The sequence below is a fragment of the Hirsutella rhossiliensis genome (genome assembly GCF_020360975.1).
Source record: "Hirsutella rhossiliensis strain HR02 chromosome Unknown scaffold00006, whole genome shotgun sequence".
Lineage (NCBI taxonomy): Eukaryota > Fungi > Ascomycota > Sordariomycetes > Hypocreales > Ophiocordycipitaceae > Hirsutella > Hirsutella rhossiliensis.
Genome location: NW_025408672.1, coordinates 2,229,451 through 2,251,212, shown reverse-complemented (window position 1 = coordinate 2,251,212; position 21,762 = coordinate 2,229,451). Strand labels below are relative to the sequence as shown.

The 21,762-nt window shown below is 32.6% G+C and overlaps 1 protein-coding gene across 1 annotated transcript; it reads right to left on the bottom strand.

Annotated features, from left to right (window-relative positions):
• Positions 1-535: 535 nt before the first annotated feature.
• Positions 536-3,046, bottom strand: HRG_06463 (centromere DNA-binding protein complex CBF3 subunit; the record flags this gene model as incomplete). The annotated part of the gene is made up of 5 exons (XM_044864934.1): positions 536-1,216; positions 1,292-1,379; positions 1,581-1,965; positions 2,066-2,809; positions 2,878-3,046. 5 exons carry the CDS (start codon positions 3,044-3,046, stop codon positions 536-538), a joined length of 2,067 nt encoding a protein of 688 aa, XP_044719874.1.
• Between the last annotated feature and the right edge of the window lie 18,716 nt (positions 3,047-21,762).

The following is a 21,762-nucleotide window of genomic DNA, read 5'->3' as shown; positions in this document are numbered from 1 at the left end:
TAGTATTTAGCTAAGGCTTTTAACTCCGCTAAGACGGCTTATTATAAGTCCTTTAAGACTATAAGTATATAAAAGTCTACTATTATAAGTTTTATTTAACCCTTTTATTAGCGACCGCTTAATAATATACTAGGTTAAGCGTACCGACTACTATACGCTAATTAATAAGCAGGACTTATCGTGGGGTCGATTTGCGGAGTAATTTCGGGAAATCGTATGCGATTACATATCTACCATCTGATAAGTGCCCGGCGCCGCGCACGCGAATATCTCCACGGCCAGCAGCCCAATCGAGGCCATTCCGGGGCCTGGGGACTAATCCACCCGGCGGCGCGTTTGGTCGAGGAGCACCCGTATAGGCTACTGTCCGTCGAGATATTTGCGTTGCAGCGCCGCGAATGGGTAATGGGGGGGCTAGGCTCGGCTACAGGAACTGCGAGATAGTAATGCACTGATCCTACGGCCCTTTGATCCTCAAAAATATGTCTAGTTACATGGATATAAATATGTATAAAGACTCTACGAGGCGGCTGGCTTACGTCGACGAGGGCGGTCCGCTTCCCAGCCGGGTCCTCCGCCCCGACGGCCCTGACCTCGAGTTGGACCTGGTCCGGGCCTGGACCTGGGTCATCGGGCACGGGGTCCCTACCTGTACCCGTATCTGGCCCTGGCCCTGGCCCCGATCCTGGCCCCGCCGTCGGCGCTGTTTGAGCTCGTCGACGAGTCGGTTCAAGCTTCGGCCGGCGCGTAACAGCTCTAGCTCTGCAACGGCCGCCTCCTTGCATTTGCCGGACGCCATACGGGCCAACAGCTCGTCCCAGATCACCTTCCGGCGACAGAACTGCACTCTGACCCCGTTCCCCGGCGCCAGCGGCTTCCCACGTCTCTTCCAGCTCCCGTACGGCCTTCTGACCTGCAAACCCTTCCTCCCACTCCTTCCAGACGTCCCCACCGTAAAGACCCTTGCCAGGGCTGTGACGATAGGCATGCCTGGTACCAGAGGCTCTGGGGCGGGGCCGGGGCCGGCCGGAGCTGTATTGAGATTCAAGGTAGGTACTGTTGACGGGGCCGGGGCCGGGCTGGGGCCAGCGCCTCTGCTGACCCGGCTCCGAAGTAGCCGGTAAAGGTGATAGGACCTTGCCTGGAGGAGGGCATCGAGGCCGCCCTGAATCCCGTCCAGCCGGGCCTCAAGCCGGATGGCGAGCCGCTGACTATTCTGTAACAGGGCCTCCCGCGTGCTCTCTATGACGCCGCTTAGTTCCGGCAGCGCGCGTCGTACGAGCAGGCTTACCGGCTCCATAGCCCCTACCGCGGTGGACCGCACGGCGACGGCGAACTCGTCCCACTCGGGCCCGCCAAAGGGGCGTAGGCGAAGAACGCTAGCGACGGGTAGCGGAGCTGTAGGACGGCCAGGTCCTGCAGAAGTACTATACGCAGGCGCCGCGCAGCTTAAGGAAGCCGTCAGCGGCTGGGTCGTCGTCGTCGAGACCGCCTTCTGCCCAGCATTGCCGGCGCGCGCGCGCCTCAAAGCGGGTTCCCACTCCTCGATCCACGGCCACAGCTGCTTTTGTAAGACGTACGGGGGTTCGTGAGCCGCACGCGCGAGGAAGTAGTCCCCCGGGGAGGCCGAGAAGCCGGCGACGATACGCATGAACTGCCGCGGTAGGTGCGTAAGATATGCCTGGCAGAGCACGCTCTGGTTCCAGCGGCCGGCCTGCGAGATCTGGGCGAGCGACGTGCCATGGGTCTCCGCGTCCTGGGCGCCCACCCTGCGCGGGAGGTGCGTCTTCTTCGACGCGATAAGGCCGGCAGCGCCGAAGATACGCCAGGTCTCTTGTAGCTGTGTCGGGTACGAGCTCCTGCTCGCGGTCCCGCCCGACGAGGACCTTGATCCGATACCAGTCCTGACGGCGCCGGAAGGACGGGGGTTCGCCGGCGACGTGCCAGCGCCAAAGAAGAGCTGTGCTAGGCCCTTGCGTACAGAATAAGGGGTCCTTGTGCCGGAGCGCGCCCATAAACTCCTTCCTCGCCGTCTTATTTAGCTTGCCGTCCCGTAAAGGCTTACCAGGCAACCACAGGGGTCGGGCCTCCGAAGGCGGATAGTCGAGTAGGGATAGGTCTGCAAGCTCCATCTTGCGCCGGTTCTCCCCCCGTAAGAGGTAGTAGTGGCCGAAGAGGAGGTCGACTCGCGTACGGAGGTTTTGCGGCGTATACGCGGCGCCAGTGAGAAGGAGATCCTGGATCCGAAGCCATTCATCGGAGGTAGCCGGCCTGGATCCCGTCGCTTCCGCGGTCTTTAAAGGAGGCGCGGTCGTGCTTCCCCCGCTGGCGGCCCCGTTGCTCAAGGAATCCTCGTACGGCGGCGCCCCGGGATTCTCCGTATTCGCGTTGCCGTGAGCCACCTGGAGCCTCCATAGCTCGATAACGGCCGCGATATAGGCGTCGATAGTGCCCCTCGTAAGCAAAGACCCTTCGGTAAGGTCTACTGCAGCCGTCGCGAGGCCTGTGGGTGGCACGTAGCCCTCGCGGTCGTCAGCGAGCAGCTCGGCGGCCTCGGCCAGGGGGACCTCCAAAGCTTCGGCCAGGCTTTCGGCCTCTGCCATGGCCGCGGCCTCGAGCTGCTCCTGTTCGCGCTGTTGCCGTACCTGTACGGCCTCGCCGTTGCCGTTGCCCCTAATCTTACCCCGCGCGCGCGGCTTCTTCTTCTGCGGCGGCACAACGCGTCGTAACAGGATATCCTCTTTGAGCCACGCCGCCAGCTTGTCCGGCGTTACGAGCTCGCCGTCGGGCCAGCTATAGAGCGAGCCGTCTGCTGCAGCCCGAGGCGTATGGCACCAGGCCTATACGCATTTGTCTGTTAGCCGCCTGGGGCCGTACGTGACAGGGATCGAAGTGGAGGACCGGCCGGGGACGCGCCTTCCACTCCGCTGCTTCGCCGCGTAACTCCGCGTCGTGTTCGCCGGCTGTTCGTCCTTCTTCGCCTGGATGCCGCCCTCCGGGCGGGGGCGCGCTCGTCAGCTGCCGTGTACGAGTCGTCCGCGGCCATCTCGGTCGATCGGGCAACCTTCCTACGGGCGAATGTCTGGGCTCGGTTGGCCGGAAACCCGATAAGTCGGGTGGGAACTTATCAAATGCACTTATCAGGCGTCCTGCACACGATTTCACGGGCGGCGTTTTGCGGGCAATAAGTGGTCACGTGGTCTAAGTGAATTACGACGCAATTGCGGGCACCACCGATAAGCGCTATAAGCTTATTATTTACTTTAACCCCGCGCCCTTATTTAATATTACCTATATAAGCCCGGAGTACTAGGCCTAGGAATCCTAGTTAAAACTCTACCTTATCGATAGCGATATAAGCTATACTTTATAGTAATATACCTTACTTTTTACTAAGGCCGAGGTAAGTACTATACTAATAGAGATAGGTCTTAATATAGAGGATAAGAAAGGAGCGGAGGATAAGGTAGTTTTAGTATTTCTAGAGGTATTTAGTATAATAGAAGGGGCGCCTTAGTTAGTTCCCGCTACGCTAGTAAAGAAGAGAGGTAGTTAAAAGTAATAGATAAGTTTTATCTTTCTTTTATTTAGTTACGACTATCCTTCTCTCCTTTATTATTAAGGTCTTAATAGAGTTATAGTTTAGTTTTATTTTCCTTAATAATATTTAATAGGTAGTATAAATAGTTTTCCCTTATTCTCTTATTTTACTATTTTATATATAGTTATAGAATATTTAAGCGTACTAATATACTAATAAGTTAGTAGTAATTTAATAGGGATTCGTTACCGATTTAGTAGCGTCTCTTTATATTAATAGGTTTCCTTACCTTACTTAGTCTTACGCTTCTTTTTCCCTATTAAGTAAGTAGTATATTCTTTAATAAGGTCTTAGCTATTTGCTATATCTTTAGCATCGACCTATTAATTATACTTAGCTAGCTATCCTTTTTATTTAATAAGGAAAAAGGTATTACCCTTAGATTTCTTTTAGTTTTTAATCTCTTAGACTTCTTATTTGCCTTCGTTATCCTTTAAGTTTAGTATTAATAGGGTTTCGCTATCTTTATAAGTGCTTTTTCTATCCTTTTATAGCTTTAAGAGACTAATATAAAAAACGTTATAAAGGTATAAGTACTTTTTAGGGAGTATAAGACGATATACTTCCTTTTTAATAGCTTATAGGACCTAAAACGGTTTAATATACTTAGGTAAGAGTTTTCTTTTTTCGTCTTTAAAGCGTAAGTTCTTTATCGATAGTATTATAAGGTCTCTTACTTTTAGTATAAGCGGTTAGTACCTTAAATTATAGTATTTTACTTACGATTTAATAGCCTTTCCTTAGTATTCCTTAAGCTTCTTTTATAGCTCTTATAGCCTAGTAACTCTTACTCTTACTTTAGGTACCTCCCTTTAAATAATATTATCATTAGTATTAATAGAAAAGTTTAGTTAGTAACCTATTAACGCTTTATTAAGTAATATAAGAAGGTATAAGTAATAAGCCTAGATTTAGGTAATCGATAACGTAAGCGGAAAGATCGGTCGAAGTAGTATAGGGTAGGATTTCGTCCGGAATTTATAACGAGTATATAAGGGGCTGAATAATATATTAAAAGAATAGCGTTGCAAAGGATACTTATAAACTTACTTATTCTATCTACTACTCCTAGGGAAATCCTTTGTCTTTTATAGACTATTGCTCGCCTACTAGTAGACTAATTAGTTAGCTTTCTAGTATATTCTATAGTACTTAAAAAGCTCTATCTATAGTATATCTTCCTAACTTAGTAAGTGGTCTAATTATAGCGTTATGGTTAACGTAAGACTATAGGTTCTAGTATAAGTAGTAGATTTAACTAGAATGTTCTATGCCCTACCTATTCTTATATCGCGGATACCTTCGGAACTACTAGGCCAAAATAGGTAATAGGGTATTAGTTCTACTCGTAATTAACTTATGCATTTTATATATATTTTTATTTATAAGGATAGGCTTATCCTAACCCGCTTTTCCTAGAGGAAGGTATAGATATCTAGTAGAGGTCTTTGTCTTTAAGGGTTATTCCCTTAAACTATATTATAGAACCTCTTTTTACTAGCTTATTTTATAAAGCCTCCCTATGCCTATTATTTCTTTATAATAGTAAAATAGGAATATAAGGGTATATTCTTATAGGTAATAACCTAGTTATTACGTTCTTTATATTATTATATATAAATTAAGTAATATATAGGAGTAACGCTTAGTTAGTTTATTCTAAGTTAGTAAAGTATCTTAAGTAGTATTATATAGCTTAGTTTATTCGTTTTCTTTACCTATTAGTTTATAGGTAAAATACTATCGATAGCTTATATTTTACTTACAAGATAAAATAAAGATCTAACTAAAACTTACTTATAAATAAAGACCCTTTATCTAAAATAATACCTTTCGGAGGTCTATATATTAATTTAACTTAGTAATAGAATAATTCTACCAGCTCTAGAGCTATTATTATATTAGAGATAGGAAAGAAGAGGTAATACTTAGTATATCGATCTATAATTACTAGGATCGTATTAGCGTCTTATCTATTATACTATACTTTAAGTAGACCTATAATAAAGTATTACGACCACGGCTACTAGGCCGCTAACGGTCGACCGCGTTAAGCACGTAACATAGTCTAATAGATAAATAGTCGGCACGACTATTTAATAGATATAGGATCGAGGGGATCGTAGAGATCTAAGTAATCTAGGATTAATAGGATTACTTCGCTCTATACGATCTAACGTTAAGGATTATAGCTAGGCCTATAATCTAAGGACAGTCTCTATAGGTATATATAGCTACCTACTTTTACTCCTTTAGATAGATAGCTCTCTAGCTTTTAATATAGATCTTTATTACGATTCTATCTCTAATTCTAATTACTTAGTTATAGTCTATAGTTTACGACCTCCGACTTATTACTAACGTAATATACTTATTATTGCTTAGACCACGCCTTTTTATATCTACTAATATAAACCCCTCGATAGGTTTATCCCTTAGGAATAATACTAGTCGTTATACGTTAAAAGCTCTTATTTAATATAATACCGCGTTACTTTAAGTAATATCGTAACTATTAATATACCTATATAGTAAGCTAGATTAACTAACTCTAGAGCTACTATATCGCCTTAGGATATAATACGCGAGATTATTACCCTTCGATATAAGGTATAGTTACTTAAGAACGGAGGAGGTAATAGATAAGTTAGGGACCTTAGAGAAGCAGTTAAACTAAAGTAGCTAAGACTATTCGACGGTACTTATAGTACTCTTTAAGACTTTCTTACTTAACTTAAGGCCTACTACCGGTTCTACTTAACGAAACTTTTAAACCTAGTTAAAAAGGTACTCTACGTAGGAAATTATTTATCTAAAACAGCACTCGCTTAGTTTAGACCTATTATAAGGGACTATCTCGATAACTAACTAGTATAACGAAATAGTAAAATAGATAAAGTCTTTACTAGTTTCTAAGGATTCGAAGAAGCTATTACTAAGGTATTTAAAATAACCAACGAAGAACGAGAAGCTAAATAGAAACTTCGAGAACTTTAATAAAGGACCTTAGTATTAAACTATACTACTAAATTCTATTAAGTTACCTTAAAACTTAAATAAGACGACGAACCCCTTATATCGCGATTCTATAATAGACTTAAGGAAGAAGTTAAGGACGAACTCTATAAGGAAGATCGACCTAACGGCCTCTTAAACTATATCGCTATAGTAGTATAAATTAACGATAGATAGTATACGCGACGCTAAAAAAGGAAATAAGGAAGAGGAAACTAAAACCCTTCTTATAGGAATAATTTTAACCGACGCGCTAACTATAAAAAAAAGCGCGAAACTCCTATTACCTACGCTTATATAACTAACCTAAGTAGGATAGATCTAAATATAATATAGAAAAGTAAAAGAAAGTATTTTAACTATAGGAAATATAGATATTACTTTAAAGAATATAGATAACCTTATAAGGAGAAGAAAACCTACTAAGTACTAGCCTTAAAAGGTAAGAAATACTTAAACGCTATTAATAGATAGGAACTAAAGTATAAACTCCTTAGTTAGACTATATACTACGACGACGAATATATAGTATACTTAAGCGATAAGAATAGTACCGGATAGTTCTTAAAGCTATTAAAGAAGACCCTTATAATAATATAATAAAGGGATCTTAAAATATAGAAATAAGTTAAATTCGTAGAACTAAAATACTCTTATCTTAAAGGAGTCTCTTAAAACTAGATTAGGAAGAACGGTAAATAATTCTAGGAAGATATATAAAATAAAAATCGATAATAATAATAGGCAGTCTATAAATAATATAATAAAGAAGATATAGATATAGCCCTTATACTTATAAAACTTAGATAACTACCTAAAGAGGAATAACGAAGTATCGACGATATAAGCTCTAAAAAATAAGAAATACTTAGAGAAATAAAAGATAAGAACGAACTTATACTACTACCCTCGCTACTAAGGGAGAATACTACGATTAGAGAACACGCTCTATACTTTAAAGAATTTAAAGAAATACTTAAAATTAGAACCTAATAAACGCTTTAAATTCTTATAGAAAACTAGTAAGCTATATTAATTCGATATTAACGGTACTATATAGAGGAGACTACGCTATAGCTATCGCCGTAGTCGATACCTTTATAGCTTTATAATAAGAATAGTAACTATAAGGAGAATTTAAAGACGATCTATAAATACTACTTACTTATAAGTACTATAAGTATATTTTATAGATATTATACGTCTACCTAGATTATATAATATACTTCTAGATAAAGGTATAATATAACGCCTTCTTAGTTAGGTTTAAGGGATAAGTACTTTCGAAACCCTACCTAAGTATAAAACTAGATTACTAGAAAATCGATTAACGCTACCTAGACGACTAAGTTATATTATTAGAACCCGATTATAGCACGCTACTTAAATGCCGCGATAATTACGGTTTATTAACGAGATACCTTTTAAAGATATATAAAATCTATAAATATACTAAAATAAAGAAATAGTATAACGCTACTCGCTTTAAGGAATCCGAACTATTAATCTTTTAAAGACTTATATAACGAATTAAATATAACAAAGAAGATTATAATAAATATATATACTTAAACTATAGAGTTTATAAATATAAAAAAGTATAAGTATAGTATAAATAATATAACGGTATATTAAAAGATTACTAGTAGTACGTATAAAGGCTATAAGCTATATTCGACTAAGGAAAAATTAACGTAGATAAACTACGCGTAAAATAAAAAGATATAGAACGAAAACTTAATCTTTAGTATAAAAATAAATAGAATTATAAAGCACGGTATATAATTAACTACGAAGTAGTATAATATAAACGATATAGCGTTAAGAAATAAGAAATCTTTAATTAGCTATAAGAAATTAGTCTCTTAAGCCCCGATATAATACTACGCGACGAAAATATAAAGAAATAATATTAATAATAAATCGAAGAAGAATACCTAAATAAAATAAATAAGGACTAGGTAAAAAATAAGGTACGCTATCTATAAAAGGGCTATAAACTAGCACGATATAATAAGATCTAAGAACCCTATATATAGTAACGGTAAGCTATAGTAACTAAATAGTATTAGATATTTAAATCGCGGGATATTATATATATATACTTTTAGATTATAGCGCGATAAGTAATTACGTTTTACCTAAAGTCGTTAATCGTTACTAACTTATATAAAGATATAAGATAGATCTATATAAACTTACGAATATTAAAGGAAAGGCCTTTAACTATAATAACGGAATTATTAATATAGAGATTAATTACCTTAATATTAATATCTAAGGCTACGACGAATAAGTTAACTTCGATATTATAGATATTAAAGAATACGACCTTATATTAGGGCTTCTATAGCTATAGGAGAGTAACCTACTAATTAACTAGAAAACTAGCTAGCTATATTAAAACGAAGAGATAAGTTTTTAGGACTAGTAGATTTAGAAGAAAGTAAAATTTTACGATAATTTAGCTATTAAATAGGATAAAAAGGATAACCGTTTAAGTAAATTATTACGGGCTTTAGTAATATAAACGAAAATAGTAACCGAACTAGCGGATATAATAAAATCGACTAATAAGACCTATATACTAACTAACACGGCTATATAACCTAGTATCTAATATAAATAAAATAAAGGATATAATATAAAGATCTAAAGAGTTATTGCTACTTTAAGGAAAGACCTTAAATAAATTAATAAAGAGCTTAAGTTAAGAGAAACTAGCTCTTAAAAGAAAGAATAAAGCCTATAAGATAGAATAAAGAATATCCCCTAAGAATACCGGAAATATAATAAACTCTTTAAGGAAGAACTTAAGATAGGGTTACTTAAATATAGCTAATAAGACTATAAAATTTATCTTAAGGATAGAATAACGCCGACGTTCTATAAGATTTATAACCTAAACGAAAAGTAACTATAAACGCTATATAACTACCTTAACGAGAATCTATAAAAGGGATATATATAAACGTTAATATCTAAAGTAGGCCACCTAGTTATATTTATTTTAAAGAAAAACGGTAAACTATAACTAGTTATTAACTATAGACGCTTAAACGATATTATAATAAAGGACCGAATACTATTACCGCTTATATTAGAACTACGAGATCGACTATATAGTAAAAAATAGTTTATAGCCTTTAACCTTAAAGGCGCCTATAACTTAATACGTATAAAAAAGGAATATAAATAAATAATAGCCTTTAAAACGAAATTCGGACTATTTAAATATCTAGTAATACTATTTAGACTTATAAATATACTAGCTACCTTTTAATAGATAATTAATAATATCCTACGTAAATACTTAGATATCTTTATAGTAGTATACCTAGATAATATCTTAATCTTCTTAGATACCTTAGAAGAATATAAGGAATATATCTATAAGGTACTCCGCGTACTTTAAAATATAAAGTTATTAGTTAAACTAAAGAAAAGTAAGTTCTATATATAAGAAGTAGACTTTAAATAGAATTATAAAGTATAGTATATAATTAACTATAAAGTAGTATAATATAGATAATATAATATTAAGAAATAAGAAATCTTTAATTAGTTATAGGAAATTAGTCTTTTAAGCCTTAATATAATACTATATAATAGAAATATAAAGAAACGATATTAATAATAAATTAAAGAAGAATACCTAAATAAAATAAATAAAGACTAAGTAAAAAATAAGGTATACTATTTATAAAAGGGCTATAAACTAGCACGATATAATAAGATCTAAGGACCTTATATATAGTAACGGTAAGCTATAGTAACTAAATAGTATTAAATATTTAAATTATAGGATATTATATATATATACTTTTAAATTATAGCGCGATAAGTAATTATATTTTACTTAGAGTTATTAATCGTTACTAACTTATATAAAGATATAAGAAAGATCTATATAAACTTACGAATATTAAAGGAGAGGCCTTTAACTATAATAACGGAATTATTAATATAAAGATTAATTACCTTAATATTAATATCTAAGGCTACGACGAATAAGTTAACTTTAATATTATAGATATTAAAGAATATAACCTTATATTAAGACTTTTATAGCTATAGGAGAGCAACCTATTAAATAACTAAAAAACTAGCTAGCTATATTAAAATAAAGATATAAGTTTCTAGGACTAGTAGATTTAAAAGAAAGTAAAATTTTACTATAACTTAGCTACTAAATAAAATAAAAAAGATAACTATTTAAGTAAATTATTATAGGCTTTAGTAATATAAACGAAAATAGTAACTAAACTAGTAGATATAATAAAATTAACTAATAAGACCTATATACTAACTAATATAGCTATATAACTTAGTATCTAATATAAATAAAAAAAAGGATATAATATAAAGATCTAAAGAGTTATTACTACTCTAAGAAAAGACCTTAAATAAATTAATAAAGAGCTTAAGTTAAGAGAAACTAGCTCTTAAAAGAAAGAATAAAGCCTATAAGATAGAATAAAGAATATCCCCTTAAAATACTAGAAATATAATAAACTCTTTAAGGAAGAACTTAAGATAAGGTTACTTAAATATAACTAATAAGACTATAAAATTTATCTTAAGGATAGAATAACGCTAGTATTCTATAAGATCTATAACTTAAACGAAAAGTAACTATAAACGCTATACGACTACCTTAATAAGAATCTATAAAAGGATATATATAAACGTTAATATCTAAAGTAAGCTACCTAGTTATATTTATTTTAAAGAAAAATAGTAAGCTATAACTAGTTATTAACTATAGATACTTAAATAATATTATAATAATAGACCGAATACTATTACCGCTTATATTAAAACTATAAGATTAACTATATAATAAAAAATAGTTTATAGCCCTTAACATTAAAAGCGTATATAACTTAATATATATAAAAAAGGGATATAAATAGATAATAGCCTTTAGGACGAAATTTAAACTATTTAAATATCTAGTAATACTATTTAGACTTATAAATATACTAGCTACCTTTTAACGGATAATTAATAATATCCTATATAAATACTTAGATATCTTTATAGTAGTATACCTAGATAATATCTTATTCTTCTTAGATACCCTAAAAGAATATAAGAAATACGTTTATAAGGTACTCCGCGTACTTTAGAATATAAAGTTACTAGTTAAACTAAAGAAAAGTAAGTTCTATATAAGAAGTAGACTTCCTTAAAAATACGATCTTATTAAGAGAGATATAAATATAATAAAATAAGATTAACTTAGTTAAAAAATAGCTAACGCTAAAGAACGTTAAGGATATATAAAGCTTCCTAGGATTTATAAATTACTACTAACGATTTATTAAAGATTTCGGAAAGATTATAGTACTATTATATAACTTAACGAAAAAGGAAAAAGAATTTATATAGGACGATAAAGCTAACGAAGCTTTTAAATATATTAAAACTACGATTATATAAGAACTAGTCTTAACTACCTTTAATCTAAAATAATAAATCGAACTTAAAACCGATATATTAAACTTTACTCTAGGAGTATAAATCGGATAAAAAGATAATAAAGAAAGACTACGACCGATTATATTCTATTCGAAAAAGCTATATAGCGTAGAACTTAATTACCCTATCTACGATAAAGAATTCCTTATAATTATTTAAGCTTTTAAGGAATTTTAATACTACCTTCTTAAAAGTAAGTATAAAGTTAAGGTCTATATAGATTATAAGAATATTTTATACTTTATAATAATATAATAGTTAAACGTACGATAGATCTAATAGGCCGAATACTTATTAAAATTCGACTATAAAATAATCTATAGAAAAGGAATAGAAAACGGTCGAGCTAATACCCTTAGTCGACGAAGTAACTATAATATAGGGGCACTTATAGCGAAAGGATAGCTCCTAGAAATCAACGAAAATAGGAACTACTAGTAATAATAGCTAAATATAATATTTAAAGTATAACCTAATAACTTAATATATTAAAAGATCCTAAAATAGATAAAAGAATACGAAGTACTAAACGGATATAATATAGAATATTTAAAAGTTCTAATATATAAAAATAAAATCTAGATACTACTAGAATTATAAGATAAAGTTATATAAGATATATACGAATATCTAATATATAAATACTAAGGAATCTAAAGAATAATAGAATAGATTAAACGATAATATAACTCCCTATAGCTTAAAGAAGTAGTATAATAAGTTATTAAAGAATATAAACTTTATATACGAAGTAAAGCTAAACGATATAAACTATATAGAGAATTATAACCGCTATTAGTACTAGAGAAACTATAGGATTCGATAGCTTTTAACTATATTATAAAGCTACTACTATTAAAAGAACCTATAACTAATATTAAGTATAATAGTATATTTATTATTACTAATAGATTAACGAAGTATAGATACTTTTTACTATATAAAGAAGTAAGTAATATAAAAGAGCTAGTATATATATTCCTATAAACTATTATTAGTAATTATAGACTATTAAACGAGATTATCTTTAATAAAGGAAGTACGTTTATAGTTAAGTTTTAGTAAGCTCTTATAGTATAATTAAGGATAAAATATAAGCTTAGTATAGCTTATTACCTATAAATAGATAGATAAATAGAACGACTTAATTAAACGCTTAAATAATATTTATAATACTATATTAGCTACGAATAAAACGATTAAGTTAAATAGCTACTAATAGTATAACTAGCTTATAATAGCTTAGTTATAGAAATAACTAAGCTCTTACTAGTATACGCTAATTATAGATATAACCTAGAAGTATTTAAGGTTACTTAATAAGGACTATAAGTAGAACGAGCAATACTATAAGTAGATTAGCTATAAAAATTATATAAAGAAATATAATAAGAACTTTAATTTATTAGAGAATAAATATCTACTTACTATAATCGGAAAAGATTATAGGGACTAATCTTTTAAGAGGGAGATATAGTCTACCTCGTACGACGAAATATTAAAATAAAACAACTAAGTAATAAAACAGATTTTAAGAAACTTAGACTATTTAAGGTTAAGAAAACTATTTTAAAAGTTAACTATAAACTTTCGCTACTAATAATAATACGGATATACCTAATATTTTATATCTTATTATTAAAACTAGCGCTATAAAACGCTAAACTATAAGAAAAAATTAAAGTTAACGATAATTAAGAATATAAAGTAGAATAAATACTAGATATAAGAAAATAAGGTTAGTAATAAGAATACCTTATTAAGTAGAAGGGATATAGACTAAAGGAAAATACCTAAGAACTACTTAAGTACTTAACCTACTATAGCTCTCTACTTCGATAATTTTACTAGAAGGTTTAAGAGGGATTAAAGGACTAAGATCTATAAACTCCTTACTAATACCGAATAAGGACTAATTTGCCTTATTAGGAATACCTAACGATTATAAATTATTTACTACTTAATACTTATATATATTAAGCGTAGGTAAAACGCTATCCTCGGTATCTACTTCTTAAATACTACGACGAAATAACTTAGAACTCTTTTCCTTTATATAATTCTAAATCTTCTAGATACGAGCTAAACGATTAACGGCGATAGATATTTACGACTAAAGGTTCGTAAGCTATACCTAAAGCTCTAATAAGGCTTCTCTAGCTTCCTCCTCTTTAGAATATAGCCTATACTACTCCGCTAATAATTTAGTTACTAGAAGAAATACGTTAGCTACTATATATAGAAAGAATTAGAAAACACTTATAAGAAGAGGCTACTAAAACACTATTATAATAGGGACGACTACTAGTAATATAATTATTATAGCGCGAAGAATTTTCGGCTATCTAATAATTTATCTTCTTTGCCTTAAAGTATCGAGTACATAGTATATTAGTAGGATCTCTACTTAAGTCGATATATTTAGTAAGAGTAGCGCGCTTAAAGGCTTTTCGGGAACGATTTTTTAGTATATAACTAGATATACTATTAGTAGTATATCCTAAAAGGATAAAGAAATAAAGAACGATATACTTACGTATAACGCGATAAGGGTATATTTATATATAGCGGCTAAGGTAGCTATAGTAGGTCTTATAGATAAGACTAAAAGGAGGGGAGATATTATATTACGACTATAGCTACTAGGCCGCTAACGGTCGACCGCGTTAAGTATATAATATAGTCTAACGGATAAATAGTTAGCACGACTATCTAATAGATATAGGATCGAGGGGATCGTAGAGATCTAAGTAATCTAGGATTAATAGGATTACTACGCTCTATACGATCTAACGTTAGGGATTATAGCTAGGCCTATAATCTAAGGATAGTCTCTATAAGTATATATAGCTACCTACTTTTACTCCTTTAGATAGATAGCTCTCTAGCTTTTAATATAGATCTTTATTATAATTCTATCTCTAATTCTAATTACCTAGTTATAGTCTACGGTCTACGACCTTTAACTTATTACTAACGTAATATACTTATTATTGCTTAGACCACGCTTTATTATATCTACTAATATAAACCCCTCGATAGGTTTATCCCTTAGGAATAATACTAGTTGTTATATAAAGTCTATTAATAATTCTTCTTATAGTTATATAAGATATAGTAACGATTATATAGTACTATAAGGGCGATACCTCTTAGATACTATACCTTAATATACTAGGTATAACTAGATATATTTATTTACGTTTTTTATTATTCTATCTTAATAGAAGTTCCTTACTAGTAGTTTACTAGTATATTAAGAGCTAAAGTATCTTATTAATAGATTATTATAAAAGAGCTATATTAGCTCTTATTATAAGGCTACTTTTAAAGGTACTATAATATAACCCTTTTATAATAGTAGTCTATTTAAGTATACTAACTAAAAACCCTTCCTTTTTAAGAAGTTTTTAATCTCCTTTAGCTTACTAATTACTATATTAACCGACTAAGTACGTTTTAGTAACTCTAGTAATAGTTCTAGAACTTTTACTATATAAACCTTTATATAGTAGGCCGCTTTTTTAGCGGTCTTCCTTAAGAGTAACTATTTATAACTAGCTCTCTCTTTAGCTTAATTAGCTAATCGTTTAGGTCTCGCGCTTAAATTATTATAGTTTTACTATAAATAAGCTTATATATTTTCCTTATATAAAGGCGCTTTACTACGCTTATATTAACTTAAGGTTAAGTATCTCTTTACTTATAAAAACGCCTTATTATTCCTTTATATAGATATAGTATTAATAGTAGCTAGCTTCGCTTATAGCTTTAGTAATAGTTCTATAGATAAGGGCCCCTTACCTTTATTTCTAGGTATTCTTAATAGCGCGTCCGCTAGGTTTAATTTACCTATATAATACTTAATTATAAAGTTAAATAGTATTAAATATATATACTATCTTACTTACCTCTTATTTAAGGAGGTCTAGTATATAAACGTTTAAAGGTTATAGTAGTCCGATAATACCTTTACTTTATATACTACCCCTTTATCGTAATATCGCTAGTATTTAAATAACTTAATAATAGCGAATAGTTCTTAGTCTAAAATACTATAATTAAGTTTAGCTCTAGTAAACTTCTTTAACTAAAATACGATCGGATAATAATACCCTTTATTATTAAGTTAAGAGATAATTCCTACTATCGCGAATTACGATATATCTTTTTCGATATAAATATATCTTTCTAGATTATAATATTAAAGGAGTAGGGCTCCTTAAAAAGTATCCTTAAGAGCTTAAAACGCTACCTATTTAGTAAGGTTTAGCTCTACTTTCTTTAGCTTCTTCCTATTCTTACTCCCCTTTAATAGTATAGTTAAGGGCGCTATAACTCTAAAGTACCTATATATAAATCGTTAGTAAAAATTATAGAACCTAAGGAAAACCTAAATATTATAGTAGGTTATAGGTTTAAGCTATTAAGCTATTACCTCTACCTATTAAGGGTCTATCGATACCTTATTAATAGATAAAATAAACCTAAGGAACTTAACTAACTATTAATAAAAGGTATACTTTAATAGTTTTATATAAAGCTCTATAGCCCTTAGCTTTTCTATTACTTATCCTAAGTATTTAGTATATTCTTCTCTTATCTTAAAGTAAGTTAGCACCCCTAGCTTCCGGCACCCCTTACTTTTAGTACCTCCCTATATTACTATTACGTTAACTACCTACTATATTATAACCGCGTTTTCTTATATATCTCTTATTTAATAATTATAAAATAAATATTATTTAAATTAGCGATGCCTTATCTTTCTAAATATACCGAAAACCAGCTCTAAGAAGCGCTCGAAGCTATTAATAATAGTATACCTTAGCTCTAAGCTAGTCGTAAGTAAGGTATTCTAAGAACAACCCTTTAAACGCGTCTTAAAGGAGCCCTACCTATAAAGGAGGTAAAAGAGGCATCTTAAAGGCTTAGTCGAGAGTAGGAAAAACACCTTTATAAATAGGTTCTTACCTAAGCGGCCCTTAGGCTGCCTCTAACGCATTATTAACTTAGGGAATTCGCCGGCCGTATTATCGTAGCTAGTAAAGACCCCCGCTTACTTAGAAAACACTAGGTTTCGAGCTTTTTAGCCCGAAATATAGAGATTAGTACGATTAAAGGTAAATCTCTTAATTCTGCCTATATTAATAGCGCTTTTATTAGCGGGATTAAGGAATAGTTCTAATTACTTAAGCTGCTAGCTATATAGGCAATCCTACTAGAATCATACTTTAATATAGACGAAATAGGTATCCTCGAGGGCCTTAGCTATAACGGGCTAGTACTAGGGAGCTTAGAGAAGAAGGAGGCTATTAAGAAGCGGCTTAGATCGCGATATTAGACTATAATCGTTAAATACGTTTCTATAACGGGCTAGGCCTTAACCCCCCTTATAATCTTTAAGGGCTAGGACCTTTAATAGTAATAGTTCCCTAATAAACTCGATTTTCTAAAGGATTAAGACTTCGTTACTTCCTTAAAGGGCTAGACAAGCGATTCTATCGCTATTTAATAGCGTAAGTAGGTATTTATCCCCTAAATAAAGCGCTACCTATAAGGGAACGTTCTCCTTATCGTTAATAGCTATAGGAGCTATTAGACCGACGATTTTATATATAAATACTTTAAGAATCGTATTTATCTTCTTTTTCTACTAGCACGCTCCTCCTATATCCTCTAACCTCTTAATATCTTAGTTTTCTCGCCGATTAAGGCTACCTACCGACGTTAACTTAAAAAAATTATATCTTTCGACGATATAGCGCTAATTAGTAAAGCTACCTTCCTTTAAGTATATTATTAAGCCTAGTAGGCCGGTCTAACTAAAAAGAATATTAAGGGCGGGTAGCGTAGGTTAGGACTATAGCTAGTTAATATAGTAAAGCCCTTACTAAGCTAGTTCGTCTTACTATAGCTGTTAACGCCGTTAACGCCGTTAAAAAGAAAGAATTCTAGTACCCTAGCTATTTATAATGCCCTTAAAACGCCTAAACGATTATAAGAAGTCCGTCGCTTTATTATAGGGCTAGAAAACCGCGGTTAAGTTAACCGTACGATCCGACTACTCTTTAGTAAGGTTAGCCGTAGCCTTAATAAGTAAAATTAGTAGCTTATAGCCTCCTAACTTCGAATATAGTAGCTAGAGTATTAATTATATCGTTTACGGCCTTAAAAATAGAAAAAGGTCCCTTAGGACCTTAATAAGCGGTTTATATAGATTAAATAAGTTATAAAGATAAAGAAATAGCTCGAGCGCATGCTTAAGCCGGCTGCCGCCGCTATAGCTAATTAGAACGTAGGATTTAAAGCTCTTTATAATAGCTAGTAGCTAGAGTAGCTAGAAACACCAAATTTAATTATCGTGATATTAAAATACGGCTTTAATTACGTTTAGAATATACCTACCTTAGTACTATAAAGGGTGCTAGAAGTAAGGGGTGCCGGAAGCTAAGGGTACTAACTTATATAAGGATATCGTTAAGGTAGACTATATAGATTATATTTATAAGCCCCTTAAGCGCTTAATAGATATAGCTCTAAAACGTAGCTAGTACGTTAGTAAGTCTAAAAGGTATTACTAGGTATTTAAAATATCTATAATATATTTAGAAAGCGGTCTTTTATTTATCTCTTTCTTAAATTTAAATACGTTAATATATATTCCGTATATTAATCTTAGAAAAATACTTAGCTCTTTAATAGTAGTTAATAATCTTTAAAATAAGGGGTAAAAGGTACCGATTCTTTTATATAACCTAGTTAAGTCCTTAGTAGTCTATATATAGCTATAAGGTACTAACCTTTTTTAGAACGAAAAGGATAAGCGCCTTAGCTAGGCTCTTTAACTCCTAGATTATTTTCCTTTTTATCGCGTCTTAGATCTAGTCGCGTAATACTTAGAGTTCCTTTTATAATAAAAGGTAAATCGGTCTATAAAGGGGTTTTATATTAAGGATTAAATTAATTAAGTAATCTATTCCTTTTCTAGCTAGTAGTAGGTTAGATTTATTAGCTAAGAAAGTATCTTTAAACTAGTAAAGAGTTAATAGGATTTCGGCTTATTCTTCTTATAGAATCCCTTTATCTTTATCTTTATTTAGTAGTAGGATTAGCTTAAGGTTAAGCGCTATTATATATACCCTTACTTTATTCTTATATTCTTAAAGGAATCTATAGGGGTTTTATAGGGTTTCGCTACTTAGTTAATACTTAAACTACTACTATCGTTTTTATAAGATAATATAAATACGTTTATCCTTTAAGGTAGTAACTAATAAAAGGATTAGTATTTAATCGTTTAGCGTTAACTTATTAATACTAATATAGAAATAAGTAATTATCTTTTCGGTGCTTCTTATATTTATTATTTAGAGCGGTACTAACTATACTTTATACTCCCTTACCTTACTATTATTAAGCCCTAATAACTTAATATATAATAACGCTACTTATAGTAATCCTTACTATTAAGTAAAGTATATATTTATAAGGTTAATAGTATTATAAGTATCTAAGTATATAGGGACTTTAATAGGGTTTCGCCTTAATATCGTTATAGGAGTTTTAAGTAACTATCCTATAAGTATTAAGTTTATTAAGAGAGAGGCGTTTACCTTAATATCTTACCTTTTCCTTATTTTATAGTATTAAGTCTAAGAGTCTTTACTAAGGTTTTTACTTTTAGAGAATTAGTATATTCTATAGATAGGTATCCTAGCTTATTATATTAGAAATATATAATTCCTAATTAAGCAAAAGATCCTCTTCCTTAATAATATCCCTTAGTTTAGCCCTTAGTAAGTATATCGCTAGCTTATTAGTTATTAGTTAAATTAGTAGTATTTCCTTAATAATTTAGCTTAGCTTATTAGCCTCTTTAATTCCTCCCTTTATATATACTACCTTAGGGTATAGTACTATTTCTATTCCCGGTTCCTTTAAGTATAGAAGTAATATTAATATATCGCCTCTTATTAGTAGTAGTATCTTAATATCGTTAAGCGACTTATATAAGCTCTTCCTATTAATAATTATAAATAGGTATTAAGTAGAGGTTAATTTAATCTTAAAGTTATAGCTTTAACTTAGCGAAAAACGTAAGAGTACGCGCTTTTTTTAATAGGCGTTTAAAATGCCTCTTTAAGGAGTTAAGGTATAAGCTAAACTTTAAGGGGGACTAGCCTTCTTATTAGCGAGCCTCCTTTAATTATATCGCTAATAGTATCTCCTTATTTATAGTATCCTTAATTAAAATAAGTATCTATTCTTTAAAGTATACTTAATCTTACTATATTTAGTTTAGTCGATCGGCGTTTATTTTTTAAGGTATTAGCGCTATCTCACTTTATAGTCGCTATATATATAATTTACTACGTAGAGGATCTTTATTTTATCGCGACGAAAACATCTAAGCGCTACCTTAAAGGCGTCCTCTAGATCGTAAGTCTAGTTTAGACGTTTCTATATATTAGTAGGTTAAGATAATTAAGCGATGTTTTTAATCTTAACCTTACTTACGCGACTACCGTCTAATTTAAGGGAGTAGGACTATTAACGCTTCCCTAAATAAATAGCGATAGTACTAGCGCGTTTAGTAATTTCCTCCTTTAATTATATAATATAATCTTATAGGCGTTTCGTCTCCTTTAGCTCCTTAACCTATACTTATAGAGCCGTAAGCTTTTCCTTATACGATAGTTATCTTACGACTATAAGTAGCGATATCTTCGATATAGTTATAACGCTAATTATAGTAAGGGTCTATTCTATAAACTTTAAACCTAACTAAGAAAGTATTATATTATACCTTTATCTAAAAGTATATTATATAATCTAGGTAAACGTATAATATCTATAAAATTTACTTATAGTACTTATAAGAAAGTAGTATTTATAAATCGTCTTTAAATTCCCCTTATAGTTACTATTCTTATTATAAAGCTATAAAGGTATTAACTATAGTAATAGCTATAATATAATCTCCCCTATATAGTGCCGGTTAATATTAAATTAGTATAGCTTATTAGTTTTCTATAAGAATTTAAGGTATTTATTAGGTTTTAATTTTAAGTATTTCTTTAAATTCTTTAAAGTATAAAGCGTGTTCTTTAATCCTAGTATTTTCCCTTAATAGCGATAATAGTAGTATAAACTCGTTTTTATCTTTTATTTCTCTAGGTATTTCTTATTCTTTAAAGCTTATATTATCGATACTTTATTATAACTTTTTAGGTTACTATCTAAGTTTTATAAGTATAAAGGCTATATTTATATCTTCTTTATTAAATTATTTATAAACTACCTATTATTATTATCGATTTTTATTTTATATATCTTCCTAAAATCGTTTACCGTTCTTCTTAATCTAGTCTTAAGAGACTCTTTTAAGATAGGGGTATTTTAGTTTTACGAATTTAACTTATTTTTATATTTTAAGATCCCTTTATTATATTATTATAAGGGTTTTACTTAGTAGCTTTAAGAACTATTTAATACCGTTCTTATCGCTTAGGTATACTATATATTTATCGTTATAGTATATAGTTTAACTAAGGAGTTTATACTTTAGTTCCTATTTATTAATAGCGTTTAAATATTTCTTACCTTTTAAAGCTAGTACTTAGTATATTTTCTTCTCCTTATAAGGTTATATATATTCT